Source organism: Solea senegalensis, unplaced genomic scaffold (genome assembly GCF_019176455.1).
Source record: "Solea senegalensis isolate Sse05_10M unplaced genomic scaffold, IFAPA_SoseM_1 scf7180000013837, whole genome shotgun sequence".
NCBI classification, from domain to species: domain Eukaryota; kingdom Metazoa; phylum Chordata; class Actinopteri; order Pleuronectiformes; family Soleidae; genus Solea; species Solea senegalensis.
The window spans coordinates 31,802-50,715 of record NW_025320902.1 but is presented as its reverse complement, the minus strand read 5'-3'; the positions used below and the strand labels follow the sequence as shown (position 1 = coordinate 50,715).

The following is an 18,914-nucleotide window of genomic DNA, read 5'->3' as shown; positions in this document are numbered from 1 at the left end:
TTTTGGTTTCAAAATGTTTAAAATAAAACGTTTTTTTCCAATTTCCTGTTAGGAGACAAGAGCTGTAATACTGTATATGAAATACAAAAGGGAGGATTAAACTCTCTTTTTTCACAAAGAGAATATATGATAGCTCTGATAATTGGTTCAAATCCTATTAAGGATTAGGGAAAACAGTTGCCAAAGCATGTTATGTTTGCATGGCTGGTGTCAGAGTGTGATCACATTAGACACAACTTACATAAACAGAGGCAAAAAGTTGCACACTAAAGAAAAGGCAAATATGAAAGGCAACAGGTGACATAGCTTCCAGGGCTGATTACCACAGAATATCTTTTTAAATCAACACAGAGATTCACAGAATTGTTTCTCTTGTGCATGTGAGGAAATCACAGATGCTGAATTGTAATGCATATCCATTTATTTAAATTGAGAGCAAGGTGGTTTATAAGAAAGTATAAACTTTTAAAATTTTGGGGTACAGAAAATTTTAGAAAGTGCTGAATTCAGAAGACGGATAAATAGGAAAAACAATATCCTGCAACCAAAACATAAATGAAGTGTTTTCAGCTGTACCACAGTGCCTTCTTAATCAGAGGAAAATAAAACCAGTTGCACTGAGATGACTTTATTCATTGCATTAATTTTTAATTTCATTGTTCTGGTTGCTCTGTAGCACTGAGTTAAACATCTTTACGGTCAATGCAATTTTCTTCGCCGTTCTTGCACCAGGCACAAGACTTGTCACTCTTCATGGTACAAGTATAGCCTTCGGTCGACTTTCCAAAGAGCTTTATCTCTGTCGCTTCCTCACCCCACAGGCACTCCGCTGAGCTGCTGGCGGTACAGGGTGCAGTGGAGCAGTAAGTGAACTGAACAGTAGAGATGGGACCAACATCAGTCACTGGATTTACAACATGTAATGCATCTTTCAAGATTAATTTACAACCTATTTTATGGCAGATTTTTGTTGAACTTGCTCCTACCTTGCAACCACAGCCCTGTTCATAGTTGTAAACCACACCCTCCCTCTGGCTGTCAGTCAACTTATCCCACAGCATGACCCAATCGCACAAGTAGACATTCATCCTATTCCCACTCACTGAGCCTAAAGTGAAGAGAGAGGCAATTAGATCATGTAAAAAGCCTGCCCTAAAGTAACAGCATCAATATCACATTTTATGTTTCTGTAATGGTTAATACACCAGTATGTAGAAGCAAATTTATATTTATATAATTATTATTGTTATTCCATGAATTTTACATTTAAAAAAAAAACAGGGAAAAAAAATAGTAAAGCACATTATTATCTCTTCATTAACATGTCAGATTATAGTAATTTTGTTTTATTCCTGAACAGAAAAAAATGTTGGCTCAAATGTGGGTTATAAAAAGGTGGTCAGTTAGTTGTTTTTAGTTTTAAACATGTTTTGAAAGATTTCTAAAACACATCTCGTTTTTACGACAGGTGGTCTAATGAATCTGTTAGGCACTGTACATTTTTACGCTGATGTGGTTAGTGAGGTGGTTACATTATACCTGAGAGAAGATATTCCGTGTTAGTGGACAGTCTCACCCCACACCTTGCAGAGGAGGAAGCAGTATGGATTTCATCAATTTGAGCACATGTCCCTTTGAACGTCTGTAAATTTGAACAGAGATAATAAAACAAATGAATATAATAACTGGGTGTACATACCCACATCCATGTAGAAACTACTTATTTAAAAAAAACAAGAACATACCTTGAGCCGTTTGACGTACCCAAATGCGCTGAAGTTTCCATGCATTGTTATTCCAACCCTGAGCTTTCCATCTATGGTTGCCTTCAGAACTGGAGGAGAAAACACATACATTTATCATTGTATTAGATATCAATGAGTGAAACACCATTGTCACACTCTGGGTCTCTGGCTGATCTCACCACTGTGATCGGGGAGTCTTTCTACAAATAGTTGGAAAAAGACATACTATGTACATGTAAGTATATATATTTATATATATATATATATATATATATATATATATATATATATAAGGTTTTGTATTCCAGCCACTTTCTGCAAGTTTCATATAACATCAGTCATTAAAGAGGTCTCAACTTGAGCCTCAAAGTCAACTCTCCAGTGGGATCATGTGGATTCTTCACCCAACACTGCCACGAAATCCGATGGATTTGAATCAGAGCATTTCTGTGCACACCACACTCACTCGAATGACCACCAGTTTGTTTGTTTGTTTCAGGAAATTTTAAGGATAATCAAAACAAGTATAAATAATATTGAAAGGAACGCTCATCAGTAACAATGAAGTGGATACTTATTTTAGTATAGTACTATTTAATAATAGTTATGGTTGAAGTGATAAAAATGCCATAAAAAATGTATCAACAGATGAGAGAACAATTTTCATCCTCCTCACCCTAATAATTCCATAATTGTATGCATGAGAGTACACCAAGTTTGCTTACAGTTTCTTTATCCAAATTTCAAACCTATAATTATTAGAAGAAGAAGAAACGAAAGTGTATTTCTTTCATGTGTTAGGAAGTCTTAGAAATATTAGCTTCTTGTTATGTTGTTTCCTTTTTCAATATGAGCTGTGGAAGCATTTGTTAAGTGGATATTAAGGAGGATATTATTATTATTATTTTTCTATTTGGCTGTTTACATACTGTACAAAACATTTCAGTTAGAATGTTACCTGGAGAAAAGTATGGGGAAAAAGATATGTGTATATATATATATATATATATATATATATATATATATATATATATATATATATATATATATATATACAGCATTTTTTATGTTTATGTAATGGTTAATACACCAGTATGTAGAAGCTCTTTAACGTAAATTATATTTTAATGCTAAAAATATAATTATTATTGTTGTCCATGATTTTTCAAATGTACTGTTTTACAAAAACAACAACAAATATAACCAGAAAAAAATAGTAATGCACATTATTATTTCTTGATTAAGATGTCAAATTATAGTGATTCCTGTGTATAGTGATATAGTCATTCCTGAACAGAACAATTAGCTGTAGTGGTTGAATGCTTTTATGCTTGATTCATTTGTGACTTTATTGTTTGCCAAATAAATAAAAATAACATTTTTAGTTGTAAAAACCCCCAAAACATTTACACAGGGGGTCTAATACATTTGTTAAGCACTGTATATACATATATTATATGTGTGTATATATGTATATATATATATATACACCCAATCACTTACTGACATACATAGTTATACTTGGTTATTATTTATGAATGTTATCAACTTACCCATGTCTGCGCTGCAGAATTGCTCCTGAGGATGTCTCCTTGAGCAGCGGCATGTTTCTGCTACTTCAGCCTGCCAAACACAGAGGATGGCGAGCGTGATTAGACAGGTGTGGACTGTCCAGGTCATCTTTGTTTAAGTCACTGTCCCCGGGCTTCAACAGAGTAAAGGACAAATCCACGGATCTATACGGTGTACACAGAGAGCTGGAGATTCCTGCAGGTGTCTACGAACGTTTACGCGGGTGTCTCGCGTCTCCTCGACCTTATTCCCTTAGCTGCAGCAGACTCCGCCCCCCCGTGGACTTTCAGCCAATAAGAGAGCAGGGGCAGCAGCAGTGTGGAGGCCAGGACCTGCCCAGTTTACACATCCACCCACAAAACCGCTTTGTGACCGCCAGCTCCGGTGACGCATGAAGCAGGACTGAAGAATTGTTATAGAACCTTGGTTCTCAAACTGTGGTCCGTGTACCACCGGTGGTACGTGAGGTTCCTCAGGTAGCACTCGGAGGAAAATCCGAAATCCTGTTCTACTGTATAAACTGGGGTATGTGATCGGAGTGGAGCTAGAAAGGTGCGTAGAGAATTAAACAAATAACAAAATAATGATAATACTAATAATTGATTAGAGTCACATTATCTCCAAGGTATCTCCAACAGTTTGGGATTTTTCATTACTTTTTACTTTTAGTATTCATTATTTGTAAACACTTAGTTTTAGTTTTTATTACTTTTTAGTGTTAACTACATTATGAAGTAAATCTAAACTGATACAGCTGTTGTTAGCTTGGATACCTTCTCTTCATGCGGTTGTTGACGATTACTAGAGAAAATGCACCAATGTCAGTATCTAATGTTGTTTTAGGTTTTGTTTTGCCATGTATGTTCTGTTTATGTCTAATGTCAGTTTAATCGTTTAATGTCACTAACCTGCGCATATACTGTCTTTGATATTGTTGTCCATGCCTCTCTACATGTCAACATGTCCCACCCACATGTCCTAGATACTGGACAGGACAGGGTAAATAAAATTGTAATAATAGTATTTGTCTTTGACTTTGTATCTGACTTTGCTCGACCTATTTACACCACTGTATTATAACGTTGGTGATAATGGTGTCACTTTGAGAGCTACATTTCTTTTTCAGGTGGTATGTTCTTATAAAAATGAAATCATAATTAATTTTCATCTCTTGTAGATGAGTCGGTCATTCATTAAAAAAATGATATTAAATAGTTACATGTGGTTGTAAAATGACTAGCTACATTAAGCACAAATTGCCTCTTGTCGTCACGGTTTAGAATGTTTTTTTTTTGGGTCAGGATAGTTTGCCATCTTTAAAAATTGTCTCTCCCTATAGAAAGTCCTAATCCATAGTCTTTAGCGTGAAAATCAACTTTCCTAGGAGCTCAAATGTGACCTTTAGCAAAACATTGAAAACACACGTGACAAGTCACACAGGTGGACAGGAATAAAACAAAATGAGGACATGACGTCATTTTAATTGAGGTGCATCTTATTAAGGCGTATCTTATTATCTTTATGAGGACATTTTGTAATCACATTGTTAGTTAATTACTCTTTAGTTCTTGTTATGCACAAACAGCTATGACGGGATGATGAAGGACGGGCTTGTGTGTTTAGTATCATCAAAAATGTTTGGTGTTTCATGACATACTTTTTATAATTATACTAGGAAAATAAATCAATTGTGATGCATATCCCTTTATTTCAGTTGAAAGCAAGGCGGTTTATAAGAAAGTGCTTTAGATTTTGGGGTAGAGGCTTTAGAAAGCGCAAAATTCATAAGACTGATAAATAGGGAGAAAAAAAATGTCCTGCAACCAAAAAATAAATAAAATGTGTTAAATCAGAGGAAAACAAAATAAGTTACACTGAGATGACTTTATTTATTGCATTTGTCTTCTGATCACTCTGTGGCACAGTGGTAGAGTTAAGCATCAATGCAATTTTTTCCGCCGTTCTTGCACCAGGCACAAGACTTGTCACTCTTCATGGTACAAGTATAGCCTATGGTCCGTTTTCCAAAGAGCTTTATCTCTGTCGGTTCATTACCCCACAGACACTCCGCTGAGCTGCTGGCGGCACAGGGCGAAGAGTAGCAGTGAGTGATCTGAACAGGAGAGCAGAGATGGGATCAACATCAGTCGCTGGATTTACAACATGTCATGCATCTTTAGAGATTCATTTACAACCTATGTTGTGGCAGATTGTTGTTGAACTTGCTCCTACCTTGCAACCACAGCCCTGTTCATACTGGGAGACCACACCCTCCCTCTGGCTGTCAGACAAGGTATCCCACTCTCTGACTAAATCGCAGGAGCTGACATGCAGCCTCCCGTCCAGAAATGAGCCTAAAGTGAAGAGAGAGGATATTGGAGCATGTGAAAACTGATGAAATTGCACATATACAGTGCTTTTATTAGACCACCACCCAGTTAGTGAGGTGGTTACATTATACCTGAGAGGAGATATTCCGTGTTATACTTCAGACTTATCCCACACAGAGAGGAGGAGGTGAACGTGTAGATGGTATGAATTGTAATGCAGTTCCCTTTGAACGACTGAAAAGTTAAACACAGATAATAAAACAAATGAATATAACAACAGTGTATAAAGTATACCCACATATATGTAGAAACTACTTGTTTCAAAAAATAAGAACGTACCTTGAGCTGTTTGATGTTGTACCCTTTCATGCTTAGGCTTTCATGCTTAGTTTTTACAACCTTGAGCCCTCCAAGTACCTTTGCCTTCAAAACTGGAGGAGAAAACACACACATTTATCATTGTATTAGAAATCAACGAGTGAAACACCATTGTCACACTGAAACTGATCTATATCTGGGTCTCTGGCCAAAGCCCTGCCCAGGTTTGGCATGCTGTAGGTGGTGTCTGTCTGTCTGTCTGTCTGTCTGTCTGTCTATCTATCTATCTATCATCCATCCATCCATCTATCTAATAGAAAAATACTTAAAATTAGACAATAATATGGTGATGTTGCACATGAACTATTTGGGAAACATCAAGCAATTTAATCATTAATCAATGTAATCCAAAACAAGCTAATATTTATCACACCACTATGATCTGGGAGTCTTTAACCAGTCTACAAATAGTCGCAGCCATGCAAACTCAACCTAAACAAAAGGCATCCAGAGTGGACTTTAATAGGTTCTTCTTGTAGAAGAGGGAAACCATTTGAAATGACTGGATATACTGTGTGGAGAGAGACCTTCGACATAAGGTTTTGTATTTCAGCCACTTTCTGCAAGTTTCGTATGATATCAGTTTACATTATAGAGGCCAAAGCAGCCATTGAGAAGATGCGGTTTCTTCACCCAACGCTGCCACGAAATCCAATGGCAAAGGCAAACCTTTGAATCAGAATCAGAACCTTTGTCTGTGTGCACACCACACACACACACCGTTAACTGTGACTGCTGAGACGTGTTACTCTGAGGTCCATGTTAACAGCAACAAGTGGAGTTTTGTGATTAAAACAAAAAACAAAACAAAAAATTGACAAAATACAATGAAATGAGCACCAGAGTGGGAGATACTATTTTCAGGCTGTTTGTTTGTTTCAGGAAATAATAATCAAAATAATAATAATAATATTGAAAGGAACACTCATGGGAACACTGGGTATTTATTATAATATAGTACTATATAATAATTGTTATAGTTGAAGCAATTAAAAATGGCATCAGAAAATGTATCAGCCGATAATTACAGAGTCATTTTCATCCTCCTCCTCACCCTATAATTGTATGAATGAGAGTACGGCAAGTTTGTTCACAGATACTTTATCCAAATTTCAAACCTATAATTATCTTATAATTATATATACGTTATATTATAAAGAGGAAGAAACCAAAGTGTATTTCTTAAAGCGGCCATAGCATGGTCCTATCTCACTTATATATGAAATATGGAGGTGTACTTAGAAACATGAAGTCGTTTTTATGGTCAAAAACGTCCTAGTCGCTACAAACGAGCCGATGTAAATGTCTCATCACTGAAACCACACCCACAGAACACGGACTGTCTTGTGATTGGCCAGCCAACAAAGCTTTCCCACTGTCTTTTGATTGGCCAGTTACCCGGAAGTGACATACTTGGCATGTCAGCTCTCAGACCCGCAGCTCCCCCTCTGGAAAGGTAGATGCACCGCTAACAATTATCAAAACATTAAGTAATGCCGTAATCGCTTACGCATTTGATCCGGAGTCTGACCCAGAGTCAAATGAAAGACTGCTGCAGGACGCCTGTAGCTTGGATAATGTTGTGGTTACCGAGATGATAAACACACATGCAAATGAAACACGAGCGTAGCGTAGCCGGCTATCGCTAATGCTAGAAGGAGAAGAAGAACTACTCTTGATGTAGCTGCCGAGCATATCGGTTGTACGGAGCTCGGCAGCTACAACAAGAGTAGTTGTTCTTCTACGGTTGAAAGTACGTCACCGGATGTACCCGGACTCTAGTGCCCGGACTAGGAGGCGCTGCTGTTCAGAGGAGTGGTGAATTTCGCCAGTGACATAACTAGTCAACGGAAGTGCCGTTCCGCTTCGTAGAGCTCAGGAAAACAATCAAACCCTGCGCTCTCAGCAGTGACTGAACTGATTGTTATAGACTTTTAGCGTTTCATAAATGAGGTAATGACACAGATACACACAAAAATGCAGCGTAAATTGCCACTTCCGGGCTATGGGATCTTTAAAGGTGACATAGAATGCTTGTATCACACATATATGTTAGTTATGGAGGTCTACTTACATATATGAACTTGTTTTCATGATTAAAAACCTCCTAATCGCTGCAAACGAGCCGATCAAAATATCTCCTCACTGACACTCTTGTCAGCCGCGCTGTTTCAGACCAAAACCACACCCCTAGAATGTGGACTGTGTTGTGATTGGCCAGCCAACGAGAGCTTTCCCACTGTCCTGTGATTGGCCAGGTACCTGGAAGTGACGTAATAGATAGGCCAGCTCTCAGATACACAGCTCCCCCTCTGGCATGGTGGATGCTCTGCATCTCAGCAGCTACAACGAGAGTAGTTCTTCTTCTTCTGCGGTTGAATGTACGCAACCGGATGTGCCCGGACTAGTGCCCGCATAAACGAGGTAATGACGCAGATACACACACAAACGCAGCGTTAATTGGAGCTTCCGGGCTATGGGATCTTTAAAGAAAATTGTTTCTCTTGATGTTGTTTCCCTTTTCACTGGGAGCTGTGGTCATTCATTTGTTAAGTGATATTAAAGCAGATATTTGTTGTTTTTTTATACATGGATAATGCAGTTTACATGCTGTACAAAACATTTCAGTTAGACTGTTACCTGAGAGGAAGTTCTATACTGTATAAATACACGGTGCTTGACAACTGTATTAGGCCACCACCCAATGTAAGGTTTATGCCACAGCTGCCCTACATTAACAGCATTGGTAAGTATTAAAATATTTTTTTTATGTTTCTGTGACGGTTAATACACCAGATATGTAGAAGCTCTTTAAGTTTGAATGCTTAAGTATAATTGTTATTGTTATTGTTGTTCAAATGCATTGTTTTACCATAGTAAAGCATGTTATTATGTCTTGATCAAGATGTCAAATTATAGTGATTTACTAGTGCATTCCTGAACAGAAAATGTAGTTTTAGTGGTTGATTCATTTTTGACTTCTCAGAGAAGAAGCCCAGGGAGAATCTGGGTATAAAAGGTGAATTCAGTGTGTTATTTGCTCATTAAATAACAATAACATTTTTAGTTGAAAAAAAAAAAAGCATGTATAAGTTCTGTATACATACATGTTTATACTTGGTTATTATTTATGAATGTTGTCAACTTACCTACGTCTGCGGTGCAGAATTGCTCCTGAGGATGTCTCATGCAGCGGCATGTTTCTGCTACCTCAGCCTGCCAAACACAGAGGATGGCGAGCGTGATAAGACAGGTGTGGACTGTCCAGGTCATCTTTGTTTAAGTCACTGTCCCCGGGCTTCAACAGAGTACGGGATTGGATGTACACGGCGTCACAGAGAGCTGGAGATTCCCGCAGGTGTCTACGAACTTCTCTCCTGGCGTCTCGCGTCTCCTCGCTGTTATTCCCTTAGCTGCAGCAGACTCCGCCCCCCCGTGGACTTTCAGCAAATAAGGGAACAGGAGCAGCAGCGTCTTTTGTCACAATTTATCCTTTCTTCCTAATCCATAGTCCTTAGCCTGAAAATCAACTTTCCGATGAGATCATATCAAAACATGTGACCTATTGCAAGGCAATACAAACACATACGGAAAAACGAGTCCCACGGGTTAACAGGGTTAAAAAAAAAAATGAGGACAAAATGTCCTTTTAATTCAGGTGCATTAATACCTTATTATCTCTATTAAGACATCATTTTGGAATCAAATTGTTGGACAATTACTCTTTAGTTCTTGTCAAGCACTAATAGCTATGACAGGAGGATAAATCATCAAACATTTTTGGATAGGTTCGATACCGGCACACCCACACCAGGTGACACGCATTTATTGTCCTCTATATGTGAGGACTGAGACATTTCCTTACATTTAAAATCCAATCTAATCCATTTGTATTTATAAATACCACAGTGTAGACCAATATGCAGTACATACAGTACAACACAACAATAAGAGGGCTAATTAGGGCTAAAAGACAGGCAAAAAGAAACCAATTAAAATAAACCTTCTTTTTTTCAATTTTCTGTTAGATGTTCATCAATAATAAAACTTTCTCACTGAATAACCACTTGATTCAAATTAAATGAAATAAACTTTAAGATGATATTTCCTGACTTTTCAATATTGGCATGTTTCACTTTAATTCTTTCAGTATGTTTTTTTTAAATATTTACTTTAACACACTGGGCATATAAGTACTTAAACTCTTTAAAAGGGAAACTGGCCCTTTAGGATTATTTTTGATGTCATGTGACATCTATACAACACTTTTATGCTTCACGATTCCTGTGACCCTGCAATAAAATGTGTTCTTTCAGTCAGAGCACAACACAAGATGAGCCGGTTGAAATTTTGTTTTGTTATAAAAGGTGTCACGTCTCAAAAGGGTTATCATGAATATGAAAGCTCTGATAATTGCTTCAAATCATATTAAGGATTAATATGATTAATATGAGAAAATATGTACGATATGTTCACATGACTGGCATCAGAGTGTGATCACATTAGACACATCTTACATAAACAGCATATCCCTTTATTTCAACTGAGAGCAAGGCGATTTATAAGAAAGTGCTTTAGATTTTGGGGTAGAGGCTTTAGAACGTGCTGAATTCATAAGACTGATACACAAGGAAAAAAAATGCCCTGCAACCAAAAAATAAATAAAATGTTTTCAATCAGAGGAAAGTAAAATAAGTTACACTGAGATGACTTTATTTATTGCATTTGTGTTCTGATCACTCTGTGGCATAGTGGTAGATTTAAGCGTCTTTAAGGTCAATGCAATTTTTCCCGCCGTTCTTGCACCAGGCACAAGACTTGTCACTCTTCATGGTACAAGTATAGCCTGTGGTCCGTTTTCCAAAGAGCTTTGTCTCTGTCGCTTCATCACCCCACAGACACTCCGCTGAGCTGCTGGCGGCACAGGGCGAAGAGTAGCAGTGAGTGATCTGAACAGGAGAGCAGAGATGGGACCAAGATCAGTCGCTGGATTTACAACATGTCATGCATCTTTAGAGATTCATTTACAACCTATGTTGTGGCAGATTCTTGTTGAACTTGCTCCTACCTTGCAACCACATCCCTGTTCATAGTTGGAGACCACACCCTCCCTCTGGCTGTCAGTCAACGTATCCCACTGTCTGACAAAATCGCAGGAGCTGACATGCATCTTCCCGTCCCGCAATGAGCCTTAAGTAAAGAGAGAGGATATTGGAGCATGTCAAAACTGATGAAATTGCACATATACAGTGATACATTTATTAGACCACCAACCAAAGCCACAGCCTGCACTAAATTAACAGCATCAAAATCACACTTTATGTTTCTGTAATGGATAATACACCAGTATGTAGAAGCTAAAATATATTTATTATTGTTATTCCAGTAATTTTACAAAAAAAAAGGAAAAAAATAGTAAAGCACATTATTATTTCTTGTTTTTTTTATAGTTATGTACTTGCATTCCTGAACAGAAAGTTTTAGTGCTTGAATGCTATGCTTGATTTCTGACTTATGACGGCTCAAATGTGGGTTATAAAAAGGTGAAGTCAGTTTAAGTCTTGTTATTTTTACGTTCAAGGCACTGTACATCTTACTATGATGTGGTTACATTATACCTGAGAGGAGATATTCCGTGTTATACTTCAGAGTTATCCCACACGAGGCAGAGGAGGGATTAGTGTAGATGGTATTGATTTCAATGCAGTTCCTTTTGAACGACTGAAAAGTTAAACACAGATAATAAAACAAATGAATATAATAACGGTGTATATACCCACATATATGTAGAAACTACTTATGTCAAAAAATAAGAATGTACCTTGAGCTGTTTGATGTGGTACCCTTTTATGCTGAAGTTTCCATGACTAGTTATTCCAACCTTGAGCCCTCCAAGTACTTTTGCCTTCATAACTGGAGGAGCAAAGACACACATTTAACATTGTATTAGAAATCAACAAGTGAAACTATCTATCTATCTATCTATCTATCTATCTATCTATCTATCTATCTATCTATCTATCTATCTATCTATCACAGTGGTTAATATCACTTTGAAATAATAGAAAAAGACTTGAAAAGGTCTGGGGAAACACCTGCATTCAAGCAATTGAATCAATAATCAATGTAGTACAAAATTAGCTAATATGTTTGACCAGCATGTGTCCACTAGTAGCGGACTCTGTGCTCCACTCTGGACTTTATAAATATAACAACAGTATGTCCTTATACACAGTGAATACCTGAAGCACGTTTACTGGACTGGACGCGAGCTGATCACTTCTTATAGAATTGCTTTGTTTCACAGGTAAAGGGAAGCAGGAAACATCTCGTCTTCTCGTTGCTCAAACAATAAACAGTTTACTTTATTTAAGTATTGTGGTCGTGATAGCCCTTAAAGAAAGCAAATGTCATGTAATTGCAGGGTATATCCTTTAATTTTCTGGTGGTCAGCCTGTGAATGAGAAAAAATAATCTACAAATTTAAATCCAACTCCTCTGTTAATCCCCACCACAATGTAAACATCACTGTTGACTACAATACTATATACAGTATTTTATGAGTTATTTAAAACTGTGTTGCTGCTAGAATTTGAGTTTTCTGGCGGAATCCTCTGTTTCGGTATGTAAGCAAATTATTATTATTATTTTATTTATTTTTTTTTAAAAAAACAAAAAAACAGGTTGTTGGTCCTCCGGGCCTGCAGCTGGAATCTACTCAGTGCAGCAGTATGAACCTTGAACTCCTCACACTCACTCCCAGCTCTTCAGTGCGCTTGCATTACGATTACCGTAAATGTTAGTAGATTCGCGCACTAGAAAAAACGTGCGGCTGATTTGACCAGGCGAACGCGAACCACCGCTGGCTTGACCGCAGTGCGAGAATTTGTCTGTAAAAAGTTGAATTCAGTTTTTTTTTAATGTTTTTATAACAGGTGGTCTGATACATTAGTTAAGCACTGTATATACATACATGCTCACTCACTCACTCACTCACTCACTGACATACATGCTTATACTTGCTTATTATTTATGTTGCGTCAACTTACCCATGTCTGCGCTGCAGAATTGCTCCTGAGGATGTCTCCATATGCAGCGGCATGTTTCTGCTACTTCAGCCTGCCAAACACAGAGGATGGCGAGCGTGATAAGACAGGTGTGGACTGTCCAGGTCATCTTTGTTTATTTCCCCGGGCTTCAACAGAGTAATGGACGAATTCACGGATGTACACGGTGTCACAGAGAGCTGGAGATTACTGCAGGTGTCTACGAACTTCTACGCTGGCATTTCGCGTCTCCTCGACTTTATTCCCACAGCTGCAGCAGACTCCGCCCCCCCGTGGACTTTCAGCCAATGAGGGAGCAGGAGCAGCAGCAGTGTGGAGGCCAGGACCTGCCCAAGTTTACACATCTAGAGCTAAAAAGGTGCGTAGCAAATGAAACAAATAATAAAATAAAGATAATAATAATAATAATAGATTCAAGTCACATTATCTCCAAGGTTATAACAGTTTGGGATGAATGAATGTCGCTAACCTGCACATATACTGTCTTTGCTACTGTTGTCCATGTCTCTCTACATGTCAACATGTCCCACCAACATGTCCTAGATACTGGACAGGACAGGGTAAATATAATTGTAATATGCAGTATCTGTCATAAGAACCCAGCAAAAGATGCCAGCTGATTTTGCTCGACCTATTTACACCACTGTATTTGATAATGGTGTCACTTTGAGAGCTACATTTCTTTTTCACGTGGTACTTGCTACATGCTACTAATTCATTTACTAAACATCTCTTGTAGATGATTCGGTCATTACGATATTAGATGTTACACATGTGGTTGTAAAATGACTAGCTACGTGAAGTACAAATTGTCTTTTTTCGCAATTTATCCTTAAATCCTAATCCATAGTCCTTGGCCTGAAAATCAACTTTCCGATGAGCTCATATCAAAACATGTGACCTATTGCAAAGCAATACAAACACATTCGGAAAAACGAGTCCCACGGGTGAACAGGGTTAAAACAAAAATGAGGACACAATGTCCTTTTAATTGAGGTGCATTAATACCTAATTATCTTTATTAAGACATCATTTTGTAATCAAATTGTTAGACAGTTACTCTTTAGTTCTTGTCATGCACAAATAGCTATGACAGGATGATGAAGGACAGGCTTGTGTGTTTAGTATCATCAAACATTTTTGGATGGGTTAAATATGGCACACCCACACGAAGAGACACACATTTATTGTCCTCTATATGTGAGGACTGAGACATTTCCTTACATTCCTTACTTAAATAACTTTTAAGATGATTTTTTCTGACTTTTCTATATTGGCATGTTCCACTACAATTTTTTCAGTATGTATTTTCAAATATTTGCTTTAACGCACTGTGCATATAATGACTTAAACTCTTTAAAGCAGCGGTTCTCAAACTTTTTCTGTTGGGCCCCCTTTGGAGAAAGAAATTTCCCACAATGTGCCAAGTATAACATTTATTGAATCAATATTAGAAGAAACGTTTCACTTTTCTTTCAATAATCTGTTGTGCAAATAAAATTTTTGCTTTAGCAATACAAATAACCTCAATATTGCTTTGTGAGAAAGCAATTTTCAAATAAAAATATGAAATGTGCAATTATAACTATTATAGTGTAATTTTTGTCAACAAAGAATACTTCAACCACATCTATAATTTGCTGTGCAAATAAAAAAGAAATTGTTTTAGCAATAAAAATGCCGTCCCCTTGCCAATGTTTTGAGACACAACACACAGAGAGGTCTTTGGTGGCATTTTCTCGTATTGGGTTTTGGTCGCTGTGAATCATTGACTGACGTTGGTTTGTTGTTAGTTTCCGAAACATTGCACAGTTTTCTTTTTGCCCCTGTCAGAAACTTCTCTATTATCCAAACCTTGTCACCAGTGTAGATTTTGTTGTTGTACGTCACTTAAATGAGTCCGGGTTACAGCGGACCAAAAGTTCCGCCTGCTAAACTTTAGTTAGGACTTAAAAAAAACAGAACTCGCGCCCCCCCTAGAAAGTCTCCTCTCAGAGATTCACAGAATTCTTTCTCTTGAGCATGTATGTTTCATTACAGAATTCTACTTATCTATTGATAAGAAAGGAAAAGAAATCACAGATGCTGAATTGTGATGCATATCCCTTTATTTCAATTAAGAGCAAGGCGATTTATAAGAAAGTGCTTTAGATTTTGGGGTAGAGGCTTTAGAACGTGCTGAATTCATAAGACTGATAAATAGGGAAAAAAATGTCCTGAAACCAAAAAATAAATAAAATGTTTTCAATCACAGGAAAGTAAAATAAGTTACACTGAGATGACTTTATTTATTGCATTTGTGTTCTGATCACTCTGTGGCATAGTGGTAGATTTAAGCGTCTTTAAGGTCAATGCAATTTTTCCCGCCGTTCTTGCACCAGGCACAAGACTTGTCACTCTTCATGGTACAAGTATAGCCTGTGGTCCGTTTTCCAAAGAGCTTTGTCTCTGTCGCTTCATCACCCCACAGACACTCCGCTGAGCTGCTGGCGGCACAGGGCGAAGAGTAGCAGTGAACGATCTGAACAGGAGAGCAGAGATGGGACCAAGATCAGCCGCTGGATTTACAACATGTCATGCATCTTTAGAGATTCATTTACAACCTATGTTGTGGTAGATTGTTGTTGAACTTGCTCCTACCTTGCAACCACAGCCCTGTTCATACTGGGAGACCACACCCTCCCTCTGGCTGTCAGTCAACGTATCCCACTGTCTGACAAAATCGCAGGAGCTGACATGCATCTTCCCATCCCGCAATGAGCCTTAAGTAAAGAGAGAGGATATTGGAGCATGTGAAAACTGATGAAATTGCACATATACAGTGATACATTTATTAGACCACCAACCAAAGCCACAGCCTGCCCTACATTAACAGCATCAAAATCACACTTTATGTTTCTGTAATGGATAATACACCAGTATGTAGAAGCTAAAATATAATTATTATTGTTATTCCATGAATTTTACAAAAAAAAACAGGAAAAAAATAGCACACTATTATTTCTTGTTTTTTTTTATATAGTTTTATACTTGCATTCCTGAACAGAAAAAAATAGTTTTAGTGGTTGAATGCTATGCTTGATTTCTGACTAGTGATGTCTCAAATGTGTGTTTTAAAAAGGTGAAGTCAGTTTGTTATTTTTTAGTTTCAAACATGTCTCGGAAAGATTTCTAAAACACATCTCGTTTTTATGACAGGTGATCTAATGAATCACTGTACATCTTACTATGATGTGGTTACATTATACCTGAGAGGAGATATTCCGTGTTATACTTCAGAGTTATCCCGCACAGAGAGGAGGAGGTGAACGTGGAGACGGTATTGATTTTAGTGCATTTCCCTTTGAACATCTGAAAATGAAAACAGCGATAATACAACAAATGAATACAGTAACTAGGTGTACATAACCACATCCATGTAGAGACTATTTCAAAAAATAAGAATGTACCTTGAGCTGTTTGATGTTGTACTCTTTTATGTGGAGGCTTCCATGCTTAGTTTTTCCAACCTTGAGCCCTCCAAGTACTTTTGCCTTCATAACTGGAGGAGAAAACACACACATTTATCATGGCATTCTATCTATCTATCTGTCTATCTATCTATCTATCTATCTATCTATCTATCTATCTATCTATCTATCTATCTATCACAGTGGTTAATATCACTTTGAAATATTAGAAAAAGACTGTAAAAGGTCTGGGAAACACCTGCATTCAAGCAATTGAAACAATAATCAATGTAATCCAAAATGAGCTAATATGTTTGCTTTGTATGAAGTATTGTGGTCATGATAGCCCTTAAAAAAGCAAAGAAGAAAGCAAACGTCATGTAATTGCACGGTCTGTCCTTTCATTTACTGGTGGTCAGCCTATGAATGAGAAAAACGAAACTACACATTTTAAATCCAACTCCTCTGTTTATCCCCACCATAATTTAAAATGGCATTTTCAAGTTGTGTATAGCCTGCAGCCTCTCATCTTCCTCATGTTTTCTCTTGCACTGATTAAATGAATGCAAATTTTGCAAAAGAGCTTTGGATTACTAGAATAGGGGTAGTGTATTTTAAAAAAATGTGTCCCAAACTCAATTTCCCCTGACTTGAGATACATCTTTATTCTTTTCTTTGTTACGTGCCCACCAGTGACACTTGTTCTTGTTAGCGTACCTCTTAGCAAAGATGGCGGACACTACATTCTGGGAATGAGGTCCCGCCCCCCCACGAGTGGGTCTAAAAAGTGCGGAATTAGTGATGCACTTTCAAGCCTCGGACCAAGTGTCACTGGTGGGCACGTAACCCGAAAATTGAATGAAGATATTTCTTGACTCAGGGGAAACTGAGGTCGGGAAGCACAATTTTTCAAAAATACTACTCCTATTCTATTAATACAAAGCTAAATGCAAATCAGTGAAGCATACCTTTAAGTACGTCACAATATTAAAACTAAAACATGCATGTTGTGATCACACCGCTGTGATCAGGGAGTCTTTAACCAGTCCACAAATAGTCAGTGCCACGCATACTCAACCAAAACAAAGTGCATCCAGAGTTGACTTTAACAGGTTCTTCTTGTAGAAGAGAAATGAATGAAATGACTGGATATACCAATGGATTTCTGGTTTATGTAATGGTTAACACACCAGATATGTAGACGCTCTTTAAGCGAAATTATATTTTTAATGCTAAAGTACAATTATTATTGTTTTCAAATGTATTGTTTTAGCAAAAAAAACAGAAAAAAATATTAAGGCATGTTATTTTGTCTTGATTAAGATGTTAAATTATAGTGATTTACTTGCATTCCTGAACAGAAATTTAATTTTTTTTATGTTTTTACAACAGTTGGTCTGATAAATTAGTTAAGCACTGTATATACATAGATGCTCACTCACTCACTGACATACATATACATGCTTATTATTTATGTTGAGTCAACTTACCTACGTCTGCGCTGCAGAATTGCTGCTGAGGAAGCCTCCATATGCAGCTGCATGTTTCTGCTACCTCAGCCTGCCAAACGCAGAGGATGGCGAGCGTGATGAGACAGGTGTGGACTGTCCAGGTCATCTTTGTTTAAGTCACTGTCCCCGAGCTTCAACAGAGCCCGGGACCAATTCACGGATGAACACGGTGTACACAGAGAGCCGGAGATTCCTGCAGGTGTCCCCTGATTCCTCCTCGCATTTATTCCCGCATGTCGCAGCAGACTCCGCCCCCCTTCGTGGACGTCCAGCCAATGAGGGAGCAGCAGTGTGCAGGTCAGGACCATGGATGGTCAGGACCTGCCCAAGTTTACTCAGCCACCCACAATAACCCGTCGCCCTCTGACACAGGCAGCTCTGGTGACGCATGAAGCTGGACTTAAGAATTGTACAGGGCCTTGAAGGTTCTCAAACTGTGGTACGTGAGCCGGTGGTACACGGAGGAAAATCAGAAATACTGTTCTACTGTATAAACCAGGGGATGTGATTGGAGTGGAGCTAGAAAGTTGCCTAAAGAATGAAACAAATAACAAAATAATGACATTATTTTTACTATTTATTATTATTTACATTATCTCCAAGGTTATAATAGTTTGGGGGGGGGTTTCATTAGTTTTTATTCAGTTTGAATTAGTTTTAAGAGTGGGTTTGCTATTTTGCTATTTAGTTTAGTTTTTCTTTATTAGTTTTAGTGTTACATTATAACTTCATTACATCTCTTGTAGATGACTCGCTCATTCTTCAAAAAAAAAGATATTAGCTGTTACACATGTGGCTGTAAAATGACTAGCTACATTAAGCACAAAATGTCTCTTGTCATGATTTATATGGGGGGGGGGTT

The 18,914-nt window shown here is 37.8% G+C and overlaps 4 protein-coding genes across 4 annotated transcripts; all 4 read right to left on the bottom strand.

The window, feature by feature from the left end:
* Nucleotides 1–612: 612 nt before the first annotated feature.
* LOC122760629 (metalloproteinase inhibitor 2-like) lies at nt 613–3,549 on the bottom strand. Its single transcript, XM_044015755.1, has 5 exons — nt 3,299–3,549; nt 1,746–1,834; nt 1,540–1,642; nt 987–1,108; nt 613–872 (listed from the first exon to the last, which is right to left on the bottom strand). The coding sequence occupies exons 1-5, from the start codon at nt 3,423–3,425 to the stop codon at nt 684–686; spliced, it is 630 nt and encodes a 209-aa protein (XP_043871690.1). The 5' UTR covers nt 3,426–3,549; the 3' UTR covers nt 613–683.
* A 1,637-nt stretch (nt 3,550–5,186) lies between these two features.
* On the bottom strand, nt 5,187–9,474 carry LOC122760624 (metalloproteinase inhibitor 2-like). The gene is made up of 5 exons (XM_044015743.1): nt 9,175–9,474; nt 5,987–6,078; nt 5,779–5,881; nt 5,550–5,671; nt 5,187–5,430 (listed from the first exon to the last, which is right to left on the bottom strand). Exons 1-5 carry the CDS (start codon nt 9,296–9,298, stop codon nt 5,251–5,253), a joined length of 621 nt encoding a protein of 206 aa, XP_043871678.1. The 5' UTR covers nt 9,299–9,474; the 3' UTR covers nt 5,187–5,250.
* Nucleotides 9,475–10,717: 1,243 nt separating this feature from the next.
* LOC122760622 (metalloproteinase inhibitor 2-like) lies at nt 10,718–13,296 on the bottom strand. The gene is made up of 5 exons (XM_044015741.1): nt 13,075–13,296; nt 11,847–11,938; nt 11,644–11,746; nt 11,094–11,215; nt 10,718–10,974 (listed from the first exon to the last, which is right to left on the bottom strand). The coding sequence occupies exons 1-5, from the start codon at nt 13,199–13,201 to the stop codon at nt 10,786–10,788; spliced, it is 633 nt and encodes a 210-aa protein (XP_043871676.1). The 5' UTR covers nt 13,202–13,296; the 3' UTR covers nt 10,718–10,785.
* Nucleotides 13,297–15,182: 1,886 nt separating this feature from the next.
* On the bottom strand, nt 15,183–18,270 carry LOC122760623 (metalloproteinase inhibitor 3-like). Its single transcript, XM_044015742.1, has 5 exons — nt 18,032–18,270; nt 16,542–16,633; nt 16,341–16,443; nt 15,733–15,854; nt 15,183–15,613 (listed from the first exon to the last, which is right to left on the bottom strand). The coding sequence occupies exons 1-5, from the start codon at nt 18,156–18,158 to the stop codon at nt 15,425–15,427; spliced, it is 633 nt and encodes a 210-aa protein (XP_043871677.1). The 5' UTR covers nt 18,159–18,270; the 3' UTR covers nt 15,183–15,424.
* Nucleotides 18,271–18,914: the final 644 nt, after the last annotated feature.